At 43.6% G+C, this 20,132-nt stretch overlaps 1 protein-coding gene across 3 annotated transcripts in view; it reads right to left on the reverse strand.

Annotated features, from left to right (window-relative positions):
* The window catches only part of vta1 (vesicle (multivesicular body) trafficking 1), a 226,161-nt gene that overhangs the window by 14,955 nt on the left and 191,074 nt on the right, over positions 1-20,132 (reverse strand). For 2 of the 3 annotated variants that reach the window (XM_070889088.1, XM_070889090.1), the window contains exon 7: positions 11,449-11,532. The exons of the other annotated variant lie outside the window; for it this stretch is intronic. In XM_070889088.1, the coding sequence (XP_070745189.1) occupies positions 11,449-11,532 (84 nt within the window). The remainder of the gene's footprint in view (positions 1-11,448; positions 11,533-20,132) is intronic. 3 annotated transcript variants of the gene reach the window in all.

Raw genomic sequence — 20,132 nt, forward strand, 5'->3', positions numbered from 1 at the left:
TCCAAAGATGTTCTATAAATATATTAAGAGCAAGAGGATAATTAAAGGGTAGGGTCTATTAGAGGCCATGAGAGTAATGTGTGCGTGGAGACTGAAGATGTTGGTATGGTTCTTAATTAATACATTGCATCTGTTTTCACAAAGGAAAGGGGTAATGCAGATACTGCTATCGAGGTGGTGTGTGAAATAAACAGAGAGAGAGGAGGTATTAAAGGATTTAGTGGCTTTGAAAGTGGCTAGGCTGTTATGCGAAGCAAAAGAGGAAATAGCAGAGGCCTTGACCATCATTTTCCAGTCCTCTTTGGATTTGGACATAGTGCCGGAGGATTGGAGGACTGCTAATGTGGTACCCTTAAGAAAGGAGAAAGGGTTAGGCTGAGTAATTACAGACCTGTCAGCCTAACCTCAGTGGGGGGAAAATTATTGGAAAAAAATCTTGAAGAACAGGATAAACCTACATTTAGAAAGGCAAGGATTAATCAGGGACAGTCAGCACCGATTTGCAAAGGGAAGATCGTGTTTGATTAACCTGATTACCTCCTCAAAAAATTCAACCAGAAGGGTTGATGAGGGCAATGCGTATGATGTAGCGGATATGGACTTTAGCGAAACTTTCGATAAGGTCCCACATGGCAGACTGAGCAAAGCGGCAAGTTGGATCCAAAACTGATTTAGAGGTAGGAAGCAAAGGGTGTTGGTTGATGGATGTTTTTGTGACTGGAAGGATGTTTCCAGTGGGGTTCCGCAGGGCTCAGTACTGGGTCCCTGGCTTTTTGTGGTATACATTAATGATCTAGATTTGAATATGGGAGTATGATTAAGAAGTTTGCAGATGACAATAAAATTGGCTGTGTGGTTGATAATGAAGAGGAAAGTCATGGACTGAAGGAGGATGTCAATCTATTGGTCGGGTGGGCAGAACAGTGGCAAATGGAATTTAATTCGGAGAAGTGAGAGGTTGGGGAGGGCTAAAAAGGAAAGGGTATACACATTAAACGGTAGGCCACTTAGAAGTGCAGATAAACAAAGGGACCTTGGAGTGCTTGTCCACATATCCCTGAAAGTAGCAGGCCAGGTGGATAAGGTGGTTAAGAAGTCATACGGAATGTTTGTCTTTATTGGCCGAGGCATAGAATACAAGACCAATGAGGTTATTCTTAAATTGTATAATACACCAGTTAGGTCGTATTATAGGAAGGACGCAATTGCACTGGAGAGGGTACAGAGGAGATTTATGAGGATGCTGCCTGGAATGGAGAATCTTAGCTCCGAGGACAGATTGGAATGGCTGGGTTCGTTGGAGCGGAGGAGGCTGAGAGGGGACCCCATTGAGGTGTACAAAATTTTGAGGGGCCTGGATATGTTGGATAGCAAGGGCCTATTTCCCTTGATGGAAGGGTCAATTACGAGGGGATATAGGTTTAAGGTGGTTGGTGGAAGGTTTAGGGGGCGATTTGAGGGGAAGCTTCTTCACGCAGAGGGTTGGTGTGGGTCTGGAACTCACTGCCTGGAAGTGTGGTAGAGGCAGAAATCCTCACATTTAAAAGATGCTTGGATGGGCACCTAGAGCTGGTAAGTGGGATTAGACTGGGTAACCTCTGTTTGCTGGCGCAGATACTTCAGATAATCGAATACGGCCAGAGTGATCTCCTGGGCTAGTTTTGATCGCCTGGATAGAAACACAGAAAATAGGTGCAGGAGTAGGCCATTCGGCCCTCGGAGCCTGCACCGTCATTCAACAAGATCATGGCTGATCACCCACCCCAGTACCCGACCCCCCGACCCCCACAGCCGCAAGGACCACATCCAACTCCCTCCCGAACACATCCAATGATAGGTCGGAGAGAAATTTTCCCAGATTTTTTTCCCCCAATTGGCCTGGGTTTTTAGATCTGGTTTCTTGCCTCTCCCAGGAGATCGCATGGCTCCGGGTGGGGTGGAGTGTAAAATGTCGCGGAAAAATGGAGCATTGCAGTTGTGTGGGGTGGACTGATTGGGCCGGATGCTCTTTCCACCATTGTTCATAGGTTTATATGTAACTTTCAGGGCTGCTGACCAAGGGCCGTGTGGCTCTTTGTCAGCCGGCGCGGACACGATGGGCTGAAATGGTCTCCTTCTGTGCTGTAAATTTCTATGTTTCTATAGTTTATAGACAAGAGAGGGAATTCTAAAGAAAAGGGTGTGAAAACACTAACATATTTTAACAACCTGTGACAATCAGTCAGATACACTTGTGAAAAATATTAGCAATGAATGCTCTTCCATACAAATCTCAAGCACATTTCATAGGATAACGAAGATTATTTGTAATACAATCACTTAGGCATATCCTTCTCATCAAATTCTAATTGGAGATGACTAATTATGAACTGCCAAAGGAGGATGTCAATGTAGCCCCATGTGCATCTTTCTTTAAGGGACACAAGTTCTTATTACAGATTAAACCTCTCTTATCCGGGACTCCCTTATCCGGCACCACCCTTCGTCCGGAACCATTCCCGGCCGCCGGGTTGCGCAGGCGCAGAATGTGAGAGTCAAAATCCTACTCACCAATATAATCTTTCTTCTCAATCAGCTGCCTCCTCCTCGTCACCCTGCTGGAACTCCTGCAGCCACAGTCTTCGGGTGGGCTGTTCCTCCCCACAGCGCTCCCTCCCAGGGGGTGGTGTCGTCCCGACTCTTCAGGGCCCCATGTACACTGATTGGCTGATGGACAGTCGGTCCAGCCAATCAGCGCACATATACACTTACCCCAGCAACAGCACATAAAGGCACAGTCCACCAAGACATGTGTCCTCCCCTCACCTGCCAAAATCCTTGTTCGGAAAAGGCCAGGTCTCGAGGATGCCGGATAAGGGAGGTTCAAACTGTATGCGCATTCAGCTGAGATATCCATTCCAGCGCTGAGTAGCAGGGTTTTTTTTTTTGCTGTGTTTATAAGATTGCTCAGGCAATTTGAAGCACTTAAGCACAGTAATATTTATCTTACATACGACATCTCAAGACATTTTGGATAGCCAAAGAACTGCCTTGCTCTGGAAACTGAAGAACCAAGTGGAGCTGGCAGCGTGATTACAACAATGTCCTAAAACAACGCTGTCGAGGAATATTTTCTTTCCTCACTAAATGCATATTAAATAATAACTCTGATCTGGAACCCCGTCGATTATTAAAGTCTCAACTGGCAATTGGTGAGCATGAATAACCATTTTTAAAACCTGCCGTATATTTGTACCAATTACCATAGCTCATGCACCTTGTGCAATCGTGCGTGAATCTCCACGGACCCAATTGGAAGAGAGATGTAAACTGGAAGCCTGATTGGAACTGCCGTTATGCGATACACATGTATCACAGTTTAACTCTCGGAAGAATTTTTTCAAAATAAACTTTGTGTGTTCCTCCCAGCCAAAAAGCTAAACCCAATTTAGGCCACATTGAAATAGGGTATCAAAAGCAATTGAAAAAAGAGAATAATATTTCTGCTATGTTACTCAGCCAACAGTTATGATTTTGTTCATTAGATATTCTGCTCAATTTTGAGAACACACAGAAAAAAAACCCCACGGAGGTCACATTCGAATCAAAGCCACACATTCATGATTTGGCTGTGTTCCCATCCCGAGGGTTAATGAGTCTGCGATGAAAGGGGCCAGAAGACTATCAAAGTGACCATGTAACACATTTGGTCTCACTTCAATAAATTCACCGAACTTCCAGTCTATAACTGCATTTGTGTTGTTGGATCTTTCGATTTGGATTCCAGGAATCCACTCCCAGTATTTATCCTATTATACCCATTTACTGTAACCCAGTGGTAGACTCTGAAATTAAGGTAACTGGGTCTGCTGCCAGGCTACGGAAAACTAATTTTAATGCCAGGAGCTGGCTCCCAGAACACGGGCTTAAGTCTAAATTAAAATCTAGAGCAACCGATGACAGTGATGACTGACTGATTACACTATGTGCTTCATAGATATGTAAACTTGGAAAATGACTTAGCCATGCCGATTAAGTGAATACTTTAAAAGAATAGTCAATGTGAAGCTTTATCGATAAACCCAATAGATCAATAGAGCACACCACAAGGGCGTTTGATTAGAAGCCTAACAAAAAACAGAGTCGGGAGAAATGGATCATTTTCCAGTTGGCAAACAGTGACTAGTGGGGTGCCGCAGGGATCGGTGCTGGGTCCTCAACTATTTACAATCTATATTAATGACTTGGATGAAGGGACCGAGTGTAACGTAGCCAATTTTGCTGATGAAACAAAGATGGGTGGGAAAGCAAATTGTGAGGATTATGAAAAGGGATTATAGACAAGCTAAGTGAGTGGGCAAAAATTTGGCAGATGGAGTATAATGTAGGAAAATGTGAGGTTATCCACTTTGGCAGAAAAAAAAAGAAAAGCAAATTATAATTTAATTGGCGAAAAGTTGCAAAGTGGTGCAATACAGAGGGACCTGGGGGTCCTTGTGCATGAAATACAAAAAGTTAGTAATGCAGGTACAGTAAGTAATCAGGAAAGCAAATGGAATGTTGGCCTTTACAGCAAGGAGGATAGAGTAGAAAAGCAGAGAAGTCCTGCTACAACTGTACAGGATATTGGTGAGGCCACACCTAGAGTACTGCATACAGTTTTGGTCTCCGTATTTAAGGAAGGATATACTTGCACTGGAGGCTGTGGTTCAGAGAAGGTTCACTAGGTTGATTCCGGAGATGAGGGGGTTGACTTATGAAGATATGTTAAGTAGGTTGGGCCTATACTCATTGAAGTTCAGAGAATAAAGGGTAATTTTATCGAAACAGATAAGATAATGAGGGGGCTCGACAAGGTGGATGCAGAGATGATAGTTCCACTCAGGGGAAACTAAAACTAGGGCACATCGACTCAGAATAAGGGGTCACCCATTTAAAAGTGAGATGAGGAGGAATCTCTTCTCTCAGAGGGATGAAAATCCGTGGAATTCTCTGCCCCAGAGAGCCAAGGAGGCTGGATCATTGAATATATTTAAGGTGGAGATAAGACAGAATTTTGATCGATAAGGGAGTAAAGGGTTATGGGGAGCGGGCAGGGAAGTGGAGCTGAGTCCATGATCGGATCAGCCATGATCTTATTAAATGGTGGAGCAGGCACCACAGGTTGGGGTTGAGTAATATTAATTTTATTAGGTTGATATTCTAGAGTCTTAAAAGGTTACATGGGGCGAGGAAGGAAAATGTTGTAAAGGAAATGCATGTGGTGTGCGAAATGAATAGCTTGGAGGACTGATTGGCCTTTCCCAGTTGCATATTTTCTTACATCTGGTAACACATTCCAGCCTATTCATTATCCGGGCTGTGTGCTATCCAGTATTGGCCATTGGTACTTTCACACCATACGAAAGCAAAATATTGCGGATGCTGGAATATAAAATGCTGAAAATCTCAGCAGGTCAGGCAGCATCTGTGGAGAGAAAAACACAGAATTAATGTTTCAGGTCAGTTCTGACGAAGGGTCATCGAACTGAAACGTTAATTCTTTTTTTCTCTCCACAGAGGCTGCCCGGTCTACTAAGATTTCCAGCATTTTCTGTTTTTACTGTCGCACCATGTTGCGAGATGTTCTCCAGGCTCTATCTGTCTAATCAGGTGGATGTTAAAAATTCGATGACATTACTCAAACCAACGCATTAAATTCTCCCCGTGACCTGGCCAATGTTCCTGCCCCAATCAATGGGGTAGAAATTCCGACGTCTTGGGCCCGTAAGATGTTTCTACGGACCCGGAAGGCATCAGAAAAGCTGGCTTTCTGCACGCAATGCGCATGCGCTGAAAACTGGCTTTTCTGATCTGTCAAGCAGGAGCTTTACCGATCCTCCGTATCTCGGGAGCGAGGACATTTCTTGGGCAAGATTGCAGGATTTACGCATATCTTGCCCAGCAAATGTCCTCAAAACTCTTGCGCCTGATAAAAGCAAGCGCATAGCCTACTGTTACAGGCGCAAGTCTTTTAAAACAAACAAAACACGATAAAATTAAATTATAAACACATTTTGTTAAAAACCCTCCCCACCATGGCAAGTTTATTTTTAAACATGATTTTAAAAACTTTAATTGGGAAAATATCTTATTTGTATAAGGCATAATAACTAATTTCAATTAATTTTAAATATGTGTGGTCTGTTTTTTTATTTTTTTAATTATTTTGTGTGTTTTGTTCCCATTAATAGCACTGAGAACTCGTAGATACGTGAGTCTCAGTGCTATTAATGGGAACCTGTGAAATACTTACCTGATTGGCTGAGCAGTCACATGTGACTGCATCTACTGCGTGGGAACCCGCTGAGCGGGAGCGCACTTCACAGCGCAGGAAGAGACGGCCTCCCCACCGGAATCCAGAACGCCTCCTAGATCACCAGTTAAAGGGGAGTGCACGCTGCCGACTGCATCGAGGAGATGGGGCCACCACTACACCACCAGGGGGGGGGGCGGGATGCCATGGCAGCAGCCTGGCACAAAAGCAGGTGGGCAAGGCCATTTTTCAAAATGTCGGTGCCACACTGCCCCTTTAATTCTTACATTACGAGCAGACTGAAGCCCGGTTGGCGATCCACGACGCTGGCGTGGATATCGCCCACGACAGCCACACGTGGTGCTACTGAATTTTCGCTCCGGGGCGCTACTGGTTAGCGCCTCCACTAACTCCCATGGAATTTCACGGGGGTCAGTAGTGGCCCCACGTGAGAAGTCCTTAGCGCCCATGGGAGGTGCAGACGACGCAAATCTCTCCCTTAAGGATTTATAAAGTTGACACAAATGTGGCAAAACAGGGCAATCAGGAAAGTTCTGCAGAAAGTGCGCACGGACAGGACAGCCGTCTGGGGCAAAGAATTCCAAAGATTCACAAGCCTGAGTGAAGACATTTCTCCTCATCTCAGTCCTAAATGGCCGAGCCCTTACCCAAACAGCCCCCTAGTTCTAGACTCTCCAGCCAGGAGAAACATCCTCCCAGCATCTACCCAATCAAGCTCCCTCAGAATCTTATCACCTCTCATTCTTCTAAACTCCAGAGCGTATATGCCCAATCTACTCAATCTCTCCTCATAGGACAACCCTCCCATCTCTGGAATCAATCTAGTGAACCTTCATTGCACCCCCTCCAAGGCATGTATGCCCTTCCTTCGGTATGGAGACCAAAACTGTACACAGTACTCCAGGTGTGATCTCATCAAAGCCCTGTATAAATGCAAGATTTCCTTAGTCTTGTACTCCAATCCCCTTGTAGTAACAGCCAACATACCATTTGCCTTCCTATTTGCTTGCTGTACCTGCATGTTAGCTTTCTGTGTTGCATGTACAGGACAACCAAATCTCTCTGAACACCAACATTTAATAGTTTCTCACCATTTAAAAATATATTGTTTTTCTATACTTCCTACCAAACACTTCCCCACATTATACTCCATCTGCCACCTTCTTTCCCACTCACTCATCCTGTCCATATCCCTTTGCAGGCTCTTTGTGTCTTCCTCACAACTTACTTTCCCACCTAGCTTTGTATCGTCAGCAAAAATGGATACACTCGGTCCCTTCACCCGAGTCATTAATATAGATTGTAAATAGCTGAGGCCCCAGCATTAATCCTTGCGGCACCCCATTAGTAATAGTCTGCCAACCTGAAAATGACCCGTTTATTCCGACTCTGTTTTCTGTCCGTTAACCAATCCTCTATCCATGCTAATATATTATCTGCAACCCCATGAACTCTTATCTTGTTCAACAATCTTTTGTGTGGCACCTTATCAAATGCCCTTTGAATATTCAAATATACTATATCCACTGGTTCCCCTTAATCTACCCTGCTCGTTACATCTTAGCAACACCGAATTGCAAATGTAGAGCGGGGAGAAGAGAAGAAATTTCCTCTTCTAATTTCTACTAAAATTCTAATAATGTATTTAACTCATATTTATAATTTTGCCACAAGAAAGAAAGACTTGCATTTATAAGAACATAAGAACATAAGAAATAGGAGCAGGAACAGGCCGTACGGCCCCTCGAGCCAGCTCCGTCATTTAATACGATCAAGGCTGATCCGATCATGGACTCCGGTCCACTTCCCTGCCCGTTCTCCATAACCCTTTATCATTTGAATAAATTTATAACAGAAATAGACAATTTCTTAATGTCCCAGCTTCCACAGCTCTCTGAGGCAGCAAATTCCACATATCCATAACCATCTTGAGAAGAAATCCACCTTGTCAAGCCCCCTCATAATCTTATACATTTCAATAAGATCGCCTATCATTCTTCTGAATTCCAATGAGTAGTGGCCCAACCTACTCAACCTTTCCTCATAAGTCAACCACCTCATCTCCAGAATCAACCTTGTGAGCCTTCTCTAAACTGCCTCCAAAGCAAGTATATCCTTTCGCAAATATGGAAATCAAATCTGCATGCAGTATTTAAGGTGTGGCATCACCAATAGCCTGTAAGCAGTATTCCAGGTGTGGTCTCACCAATACCCTGTATAACTGTAGCAAAACTTCCCTGCTTTTATACTCCATCCTCTTTGCAATAAAGACCAAGATTCCATTGGCCTTCCTGATCACTTGCTGTACCTGCATACTAACCGTTTGTGTTTCATGCACAAGTACCCCCAGGTCCCGCTGCGCTGCAGCACTTTGCAATCTTTCTCCACTTAAATAATAACTTGCTCTTTGTTTTTTTCTGCCAAAGTGCATGATCTCACACATTCCAACATTATACTCCATCTGCAAATTTTTGCCCACTTAGCCTTTCTATATCCTTTTGCAGATTGTGTGTGTCTTCCTCACACATTGCTTTTCAATATAGATTGTAAATAGTTAGGATCCCAGCACTGCTCCCTGCGGCACCCCACTGGTTACTGATTGCCAACTCGAGAATGAACCATTTATCCCGACTCTCTTGTTTTGTTAGTTAGACAATCCTCTATCCATGCTAATATATTACCCCCAACCCTGTGAACTTTTATCTTGTGCAGTAACCTTTTATGTGGCACCTTGTCACATGCCTTCTGGAAGTCCAAATACACCACATCCACTGGTTCCCCTTTATCTACCCTGTTCATTACATCCTTAAAAAATTCCAGCAAATTTGTCAATCATAACTTCCCCACTTCCCAATCTTCTGTCCTCCCACTAGTTTTGGCCACATTGGATGCCCTTGTTTTTGATTGGACACTGTCCTTTATTTCTTTAGTTAGCCACGGATGGCTATCTTTTCTCTTATACCCTTTCCTCCTCACTGGAGTATATTTTTCTTGAGAGTTGTGAAATATCTCCTTAAATAGAAATTCCAATATCCCAGATAATGGGGCCAGAGTTCCAAAGATTTCTGAAGGTCTCCACATCAAAGCAAAATCAAAAGATGATGTTCATGGGATTGAATCGGAAATTGAGACCAAACCTTTAAAAGATGAAGTAGAAAAACATGGGCATAATGAGAACGAAAACGTGAAAGTTGGAGATAGGGGTATATCAACCGTCCTACACTTTAATTTATTTTCCCCGTCCACTTTACCCAACTCTACCCTCATACTTTCATAGTCTCCTTTATTTGAGCTTAGTACGTTGGTTAGAGATCCAACTTTCTCACCCTCCATCTGAATTTGAAATTCAATCATGCTACGATCACTAAGAGATTGTTTATTAATCTTGTCTCATTACACAGGACCAGATCTAAGATAGCCTGCCCCCTGGTTGGTTCCGTTACATACTGTTCCAGGAACCCGTCCCTTATGCACTCTATGAACTCCTCCTCAAGGCTACTCTGACCATATTGATTGGACAAATCAAATTGGAGGTTAAAATCACCCATGATTATTGCTGTTCCCTTTTTACAAGCCCCCACTATTGCCTGGTTTATGCTCCGACCAACAGAGTTGCTACTGATAGGGGGCCTATAGAGTACGCCCACCAGTGACTTTTTCCCCTTATTATTCCTGATCTCCACCCCACTGTTTCAACATCCTGATCATTTGAGCCAATATCATTTCTCACTATTGCAGTGAGAATATAGCGCCTTGTATTGCACCTTTCACGACCACTGGACGTCCCAAAGTGCTTTGCAGCCAATGAAGTACTTTATGAAGTGTAGTCACTGTTGTAATGTAGGAAACGTGGCAGCCAATTTGCGCACAGCAAACTCCCACAATAGCAATGTGATAATGACCACATAATCTGTTTGTGACGTCGATTAAGGGATAGGTATTGGCCAGAACACTGGGGATAACGCCCCTGTTCTTCTTCAAAATGCGCCATGGAATCTTTTGCATGCAGTTTTGCTGACGATACAAAGCTAAGTGAAAAGTAAGTTGTGAGGAAGACACACAGAGCCTGCAACGGGATAGAAGACAGGTTAAGCGAGTGGGGAAGAAGGTGGCAGATGGAGTATAATATGGGGAAATGTGATGTTATCCACTTTGGTAGGAAGAATAGAAAAATAATACTTTTTTAAAAATAGTGAGATACTATTAAATGATAGAGTAGATGGGGCCTCGATTTAACTTCTCATTTGAAAGATGGCACCTCCGACAGTGCAGCACCCCCTCAGGACTGCACCGGAGAGTCAGACTTGTGCTCAAGTCTCTGGAGTGGGACTTGAACCCACAGCCTTCTGACAGAGGCGAGGTGTTACCCACTGTGCCACTGGCTGGCACAAGTAGGCAATAGAGTAAATACTCACCTACCACTACCAACTATTAAGCGTCTTTTACCTGCAGCAGTTTCCTACATTAATTTATACTTCCATTGAGAACCCAGTCTATGTTAACGGTGCCTACACTTACAGGCACAATGGAGCACACAAGCTAGTACATCTATTAAATGCTTGATAATACTACACATATCTGGACTATGAGTATGCCTTTAAACTAAGGTGCTGTCTGCCTGCTTCTGTGGCTCAGGCGCATGTTTAAAAATCCCACAGCAGCACTTGTAAAAGAAAAGAAGAGGAAGCACTCCTGTCGTGCAAGCCGACAGGCCTCTCTGAGCCGATACCACCAAACAAACGCAGCTCACTCAACTGGTCGCACGTTTGGCTGCTGGTCATGGGATCTTGCTATTCGGAAAATGGCTGCTACGTTTACACTGGAAAACTAACTTGTTGTGCGATATATGTGCAAGTCGTTCTCTCTCTGTTGATTGCCCTCCTCAAGTTTACATGGCTTTGGTACAGGATTGCATCCGTGATTGGCTGCACAGGAAATTAAGCTTGATGCTACTGTGAGCATATCAATTTTTCGCTGTCAGGTTGACGTCGACTCCCCATTAAATGTTCTGAATGAATGGTGTGTGCTATGATGTGCTCGTTGCCAGCAATCAGCAGGCATCATTCTAATCTGGCACGGCACCAGATCATTGTATCTTGTTGTGCACAGCATTATGTAAGTGCTGGAAAACTTGGAAGAGTTTGCAATCTTACCCTGAGGCTTTACGCTGTACAACGACGGGTCAATTATTGGTACGCTCTGCGGCACTGTCTGCATTATCGGAGTGTTGGGCAAGACTGCAAAAAGAGTAAAGGGAAAGTATTGGGGGGAAAAAAAAAAGAACACGTGAGATTCAAATGCTGCAATAACAGAAAGGTGGGGTTTCACTACCAGGAGAGGCCCAGCAGAAATTTCTGCCTGCTCTCACTAAAAAGTCACCGATTACTCAGCGGTGGCTCTTTAGTGATGTTTAAATGGGACTGGAGTTCACAATTTAATTAAATTACACCACCTGTGCAGTCTCCAAGTGGCAATTTGGCCAGCTCGTGTTACTAATGTCCCTGGAAGTCACTTTCATTTTTCAAATGTAATGTAACCCCCGTGAAAGCGTTTATCGATTACACAAAGACATGCTATTCAGTCTGACAAGATTTCCCAAAGATATTTAAAAAAACATACACACAAGATCACATACTCCCTTCAAAATCATTGTTTAGCATTTACAACATAACGTTCCTTACTGCAAGCATGGGGGGGGGCTTGTTAATATGTTGGTACCACTTATTAAAACTCAAAGGGAGACATAGCATGGAGCAATGCAGCAGGACGCACAACCTTTCTTCACAATCTTGCTAGAACTGACAGCAGTCAAGACAATATAAAGTCACTTACCACCCATCTGACCATGGCAAACAGTAACTAGTAGGGTGCCACAGGGATCAGTGCTGGGGCCCCAACTATTTACAATCTATATTAATGATTGGATGAAGGGATCAAGGGATCGAGTGTAATGTAGCCAAGTTTGCTGATGATACAAAGATGGGTGGGAAAGTAAGTTGTGAGAAGCATGAAAAAAATCTGCAAAGGGATATAGACAAGCTAAGTGAGTGGACAAACATTTGGCAGATGGAGTATAATGTGGGAAAATGTGAGGTTATCCACTTGGCAGGAAAAATAAAAAAAACGAATTATCTAAATGGAGATAACTTACAAAATGCTGCAGTACAGAGGGACCTGGGGGTCCTTGTACATGAAACACAAAATGTTAGTATGCAAATACAGCAAGTAATCAGGAAGGCAATGGAATGTTGGCCTTTATTGCAAGGGGGATGGAGTATAAAAGCAGAGAAGTCCTGCTACAACTGTACAGGGTATTGGTGAGACCACACCTAGAGTAGTGTGTGCAGTTTTGGTGTCCTTATTTAAGGAGGGATATACTTGCATTGGAGGCTGTTCAGAGAAGGTTCATGAGGTTGATTCCAGAGATGAAGGGGTTGACTTAGGAAGAAAGGCTGAGCAGGCTAGGCCTATACTCATTGGAGTTTAGAAGAATGAGAGGTGATCTTATTGAAACATACAAGATACTGAGGGGGCTCGACAAGGTAGACGCAGAGAGGATGTTTCCCCTCATGGGGGAATCTAGAACTAGGAGGCATAGTTTCAGAATAAGGGGTCGGCCATTTAGAACAGCGATGAGGAGGAATTTCTTCTCTCAGAGGGTTGTAAATCTATGGAATTCTCTGCCCCAGAGAGCTGTGGAGACTGGGTCACTGAATATAGTTAAGGTGGAGATAGACATATTTTTGAGCGATAAGGGAGTGGACAGGGATGCGGAGCTGAGTCCATGATCAGATCAGCCATGATCTTATTGAATGGCGGAGCAGGCTCGAGGGGCCAAATGGCCTACTCCTGCTCCTATTTCTTATGTTGTTATGTACATGGAGAACATATTGAAAGAATAAAGTCCAGGGCCTGAAACTTGTGTGCAATGCTGGGTCTCCCACTGTACTCTCTCTCCTCAGTATGAAGCTAGAACTGTGACAATGAAAATGATAATCCAATAGGAATTAAAAAATGTTTTTGTGATTCAAAGGTTAATTTGCTTAAACTTTATCTTTTTTCTCAATTGGGTCTCAATTTCCCATGCACAATTTGCAACTAATGGGGGATAACCTGGATCCAGTAATACGGCTAAAAAAATCCATCTGCCTGGCAGTGACTTACCAGTTGTGCTTCCTCCCTCGTGAGGAAATATTGTAGCCGAAACTGGTAACTGAGTGCATGAGGGGAACATGGCTTAAATACACACCTGACCACTCTGTGAAGTCAGGAAGTTGTGAAACCAAGGGCACAGCATGGATTACAGGAACTATTACACATTAGAAGTCGGTTGCTAAAGTTAGCATGCATTTCAGTCACGCACACCAGAAGACCAACGGTTCAGTTCAGTGCTGACTTCGCTGGGATGAGTATGAAGGTGCTACAACCACCCCAGGATGTGCAAGGGGACAATTGGCCAGTGGTCCCTCTCTTGATCACTACCCACCGGAAAGTGCGTGTGTGGGGGTGTTGGGTCAAGAAAAGATTGAGCTCAGTTTTGATGTACATGTGTTTCAATAGGTTACCAACACTCAATTGTCCAACAATGTACATTTATATAGTGCCTTTAATGTAGTAATACGTCCCCAAACACTTCACAGGAGCGTATTCAAAATGTTTTTGACACCGAGCCATGAGGAAATATCAGGACAGGTAGGTTTTAAGAACATAAGAAATAGGAGGAGTAGGTCCCTCGAGCCTGTTCCGCCATTCAATAAGATCATGGCTGATCTGATCATGGACTCAGCTCCACTTCCCTGCCTGCTGGCCATAACCCTTTATTCCCTTATCGCTCAAAAATCTGTCCATCTCCACCTTAAATATATTCAATGACCCAGCCTCCATGGCTCTCTGGGGCAGAGAATTCCGCAGATTTACAACCGAGAAGAAATTCCTCCTCATTTCAGTTTTAAATGGGCGGCCCCTTATTCTGAGACTATGTCCCCTAGTTTAGTTTCCCCTATGAGTGAAAATATCCTCTCTGCATCCATCTTGCCGAGCCCCCTCATTATCTTATACGTTTCAATAAGATCACCTCTCATTCTTCTGAACTCCAATGAGTATAGGCCCAACCTACCTTCATAAGTCAACCCTCTCATCTCCGGAATCAACCTAGTGAACCTTCTCTGAACAGCCTTCAATGCAAGTATATCCTTCCTTAAATATAGAGACCAAAACTGTATGCAGTACTCTAGGCGTGGCCTCACCAATACCCTGTACAGTTGTAGCAGGACTTCCCTACCTTTATACTCTATCCCCCTTACAATAAAGGCCAACATTCCATTTGCCTTCCTGATTAATTTGTGTTTCATGCACAAGGACCCCCAGGTCCCTTTGTACTGCAGCACTTTGCAATTTTATTCCATTTAAATTATAATTTGCTTTTCTATATTTCTGCCAAAGTGGATAACCTCACATTTTCCCAAATTATACTCCATCTGGCAAATTTTTGCCCACTCACTTAGCCTCTCTATATCCCTTTGCAGATTTCTTGTGTCCGCCTCACAATTTGGTTTCCCACCCATCTTTCTATCAGCAGCAAACTTGGCTACATTACACTCGGTCCCTTCATCCAAGTCATTAATATAGATTGTAAATAGTTGAGGCCCCAGCAACGATCCCTGCAGCACCCCACTCGTTACTGTTTGCCAACCGGAAAATGACCCATTTATCCCAATTCTGTTTTCTGTTAGTTAACCAATCCTCAATCCATGTTAATATATTACCCCAAACCCTGTGAACTTTTATCTTGTGCAGTAACCTTTTATGTGGCACCTTATCAAATGCCTTCTGGAAATATGCTTTGTCCAATCAATATTGAAGCTTCAAATCGCCCATGATTATTGCCGTTCCTTTATTACAAGTCTCCATTATTTCTTGATTTCTACTCCGTCCAACAGTGTAGCTGCTGTTAGGGGGCTTATAGACTATGCCCACCAGTGACTTTTTCCTCTTATTATTTCTTATCTCCACCCAAGTTGATTCAAGATCTTGATCTTCTGAGCCAATATAATTTCGCACTAACGCACTGATCTCATCCTTTATTAACAGAACTACCCCACTTCCTTTTCCTTTTCGTCTGTCCTTCCGAATTGTCAAATACCCTTGAATCTTTAAGTTCGCAGCCTTGGTCAGCTTGCAACCAAGTCTCTATAATGGCTATCATACCCATTTGTACCTTCAACTCCTCATCTTTGTTACGAATGTTGCGTGCATTCAGATAGAGCTTTTAAATTTGTTTTTTTAAAACTATTTTTTCCTGCTTTGATCCCACTTCTGATACACTTATGTTTATACATTCTGTCCCTTCCTGTCACACTGGTGCACTGCTCTATTGCCTTCTCCTTATTCTTTGACTTTTTAAATTTCCGCTCACCTGAATCCTCCCCCCCCACTAATTAGCTTATAGCCCTAATTAAAGCCCTAGTTTAAGGAGCATCTTAAAAGGAGGAGAGAGAGGGGTAGGGAGGCAAAATCGTTTAAGGAGGGAATTCCAGAGCCTGGGACCGAGGCAGCTGAAGGCACGGCCGCCAATGGCGGATCGAAGAAAATCGAAGTTGCACAAGAGTCCAGAATTGGAGGTGCGCAGGCATCTTGGAGGGTTGTAGGGCTGGAGGGGGTTACAGAGATAGGGAGGGGCGAAGCCATGGAGGAACTTGAATATATGAGGATGAGAATTTTTTTAATTGAGGCATTCGGGACCGGAACCAATGTGGATCAGCGAGCACAAGGGTGATGGATGAACGGGGCTTGGGGCGGGTTAGGATACGGACAGCAGAGTCTTGGACAAATTCACACATGAAGATGGTATTGGAGGGCAATCCATGTTTGCAGAACTGGACTCCAAGTTAAGAAAAATTAAAGTCCAGGATGCTGTTATTTTTACTCGTACATCTCTGGGTCGCAGTACATCGATGCTGTGCGAAGTCAAAGGATAAGACTTGAGTTATACTTGCAAGTTCTGCCTCCCTCTCTCCCCCAAATCTGACAAGCTCTTGTTCCAGAGTTGAGATTTTTAAAATAAATGGAGAATTGGTGGAACAGCAGGACTCGTGACTTTAACATGGTGGTTTCAGTTCCCTTTACTGGTTAATTTTCATTTTTTTGAATAGGTCAGTGAATCAACAGGTTATAACCACAAACAACTGCAGCAAGGAGGTCTTGCACTAAAATGAACTCCAAACGGGTGCTGGGAGCACAAACGTTTTGAGAACTCATACCGGGATGTGAAAGGGAAAGTCATATGCTTCCATAGCCAAAACAAGCTGGACTAACCCAGGTTCACCAAGCCATTAACTGCATTTCAACTTGTGCCTAAAGTTCAAACTAGTTCTGTTGTTCAGGGCTGAAGCAGTTTCATCTAACGAACTTGCAAATTCAGTTCAAAAATGTACCAGCTATGTCTTGAGAAGGTCAGCCTTTCAATGACACCAGGGTGCCGCATCCTATATAAACCCTATTAATGTCAAAGGCTCGTGTTGTACCTTCACGTTGGAGACTGATAGGATCATTAGCGATGTGAGACACTGCCAATTTCTAGCTGCTCTGCTGGGAGGTTCCGCATTGCGTAACGTGATCTGCAATGTTGGAACAAAATTTGTTTCAATCTTCCGACTAAAGGGGATGCCAGCTAAAACTTCCCTCCTGAAATTGTTCCAATCGGCTTCCAACATATGGCCAAACACTTGTGTTTGAGATTCCTTTCAAGATCTCAATGAAAAGCCAGAATAGGAGAGGCTCAAATTGTCCAAGTGATGGCTTGTTGGTTTTCTTTCGGATGATTGGGGGCTGGGGGTGGGGGGGGGGGGGGAAAATGAGCTAATGCTAGATCTCAGGAAGCATGCGTCCAATTGCAAATGGAGAATCCAGTATAGCCATGGCTGTCTGTCATATTCACTTATTAGCCAATGCTTATGGCGACAACGGAAGCCCCAAAGAGAAGAATGCTGCACCTGCGAAATACATGATGCAACTTCCTCCTTGCTTAAGAAGAAGTTGAAAACAGAATCAGTAGCAGACTCTTTTTAAAAAAAAAAAAGGTTTCGTCTCTTCTAAGAATATTTTTGTACGAAGGAGTTCCCAGCCCACGTTTTGAACATGGGGCAACTCCACCACCGACTCAGACCACTGGCAAGGACAAGCACGGTCACATCAACTATCACCTGTACTCAGAGGCCGGGTCCCACATTGGATAGGAGAGGCATTGAGGCACCACCTTTCAGTATTGTGCAATGTCTCGTGGCTAATTTGTTTCATTGTGCTCATGAAAATACAGTGCAATGAAACAAATTGGCCACAAGACATTACACAATACTGGCCATTTGCAAATATCACACAGACATAATTAAATAAGTAATACTGCTTAATTGGCAACCTGCCGAGAGAGTTCTGCCAATTCAGTTTTTTGCTGTTGTTTCATCTTGCAGCTAATTTGACAGAATTCAGCAGGGATGTTAATTTATTTTAATTATTTGGGGATAATTCCCCTATGTGTGTTTTTACAAAATTTTATTCTGACAAGAAAAATTAAAAAGTCTTGCACAAGAATAAAAGGCGCCTGGTGTTGGAGTAAACAGAGATTAAGGCAAAAGGCCAGTTCTATTAGCTTTAGATGACCTATTCATACAGTTCAGGTAGTGTGCCAGTCTTGGCACAGTTGGTAGCACTCTCACCTGAGTCAGAGTACAAGCCCTACTCCAGAGACTTGAGCACATAATCTAGCCTGCCTCCAGTGTAGCACCAGTGAGATATTAAAGCAAGACTCCGTGTCTGCCCTCACAGGTGGGCATAGCAGATTCCACAGCACTATTCAAAGAATAGCAGTGGAGTTCTCCCAGTGTCCTACCTAGCATTTATATCAAACCCACTAAAACAGATTATCTGGTCATTTATTTCATTGCTGCTAATGGGACCTTGCTGTGCACAAACTGGCTGGTGCTTACTAACGTTACAGAAAGTACTGAGTTAGCTGTGAATCACTTTGGAGAGGTCTAAAAGATGTGAAAGGTACGACATCAGTGAAAGTTCTTCTTTCATTATGGGCATCAGTAGAGAGCTGGATGAAATGCCCCTTTAAGAACTCTTGCTGCACCTCTTGATACAAATTTCTCAGAATATGAATATAACAAGGGCCTTGGTGCCCACTCAGCAGAAGAGTGCGTCATTTCAATATTCTATTACGGCCGAACACTACGGACTGCAAAGTGAAGTAAAGACACACGAGGCATTGTCTGTGTGAATGACCTAGTCTGAGAAATATGACTCTTTTGTGATAGCTTGCAATGCATTGTAGAAAGTCGACTGCTATCTTCATAGGGTTAACATGACTTCTAGTAGGATAGTGCTAGCTGTGGGAGTAGGGAGGAGGGAAGGAGAGGGAAAACTCAATACTGTCTGCTGCTCAATTCAAAGTCACACAAATTCAAATTCTCCGACAATTCACTTTAAAAAAAAAGTGTTGCATTCCCATTTTGCTGTTGTTTACTTCAAACTGACCAATTTCTTAGTGCAAAAAAACAAGTTTGAATCCTCAGAAGATTTGGTCAATCAGTTTACCCATTTAAACAAGGGCAGTGTAAAGTAAAAGCTGGAATGAATGTCCCAGTTCTGATAACATAACAGACTGCTGACAGATGGGGATGATTACTGCATAGATTTTCAAACATCAGATTTCCGAATTCTGCTGATTTACAAACCAGCAAAGTTGTCTGCACCCTCAGCATGTAGTGAAGGCTTCACTCACCTAAAGTTTCCCTTCAATAAGTATCCGTTATTGTTCAATTAGCCTTCTATTAGAAGGAATCTAGTTTTCATCTCATTATTTCTATTGCGGTACAATAATAACACATGTTGTCCGCTACTGTGGAAATTAGGATGGGGGGGGAATGGGGGGAGGTTCCCCAGGGGTGTGAGTGTTGATGGTGGTTCTGAGAGATTGCGTCAGTATTTCTGGGATGTCCCCTGGAGTGCATCAAGTTTTGCAGGAGGGTCCTTTATCATGCAGCAAAGTGCAGCAGAGCACATACATATGTGAAAAAAAAACAGTGGAAGGATCTGGTTATAAATGTGATAAACTTAAAGGGGCCAAGTTTCAGCCCGAGTTGCTCGTGTTTTTTCGAAGCAACTGGTTTAGAATGGAGTAATTAGAAATTGCAATTCTCGGCATTTAGTTTGCTCCAGTTCTAGTCAGTTAGAACAGTTTCAGTTTGGAACAGATGTTTTTTTTCCCACTTACGGCCATTTTGAAAGTTTAGGCAGTGAAAACATACTCCATTCTAAGTTAGTTTGGAGCAAGTGTAGATTTTTGTACGCTCAGAAAAACCTTGCCTACACTTAGAAAATCAGGCGTAGGTTACAAATCAGGCGTAGGGAATGGGGTGGGGGGGGCGGGGGGGGGAGGGCAGGGGTTTAAAGGGAAGTTTACAACATTAAACACTTCAATTTTACAAATAGAGCCATCATCAATTGTAAATGATAAATACATCAATAAATCAATCAAAAAAAATTAATTAAAAAATCAATAAATAACACATTTTCTACTTACCAACTGCAGCACCGGGAGCCCTGCAACAGCGTGCTGGGACGCCCCCCAGCCCCAGTGTGTCTCTGTCTGTGTTTCTGAGGGCGAAGGGGGAAGGGAGGGCGAAGGGGGAAGGGAGGGCGAAGGGGGAAGGGAGGGCGAAGGGGGAAGGGAGGGCGAAGGGGGAAGGGAGGGCGAAGGGGGAAGGGAGGGCGAAGGGGGAAGGGAGAAGGGAGGGCGAAGGGGGAAGGGAGAAGGGAGGGCGAAGGGGGAAGGGAG

This window comes from Pristiophorus japonicus, chromosome 9, assembly GCF_044704955.1.
Source record: "Pristiophorus japonicus isolate sPriJap1 chromosome 9, sPriJap1.hap1, whole genome shotgun sequence".
Lineage (NCBI taxonomy): Eukaryota > Metazoa > Chordata > Chondrichthyes > Pristiophoridae > Pristiophorus > Pristiophorus japonicus.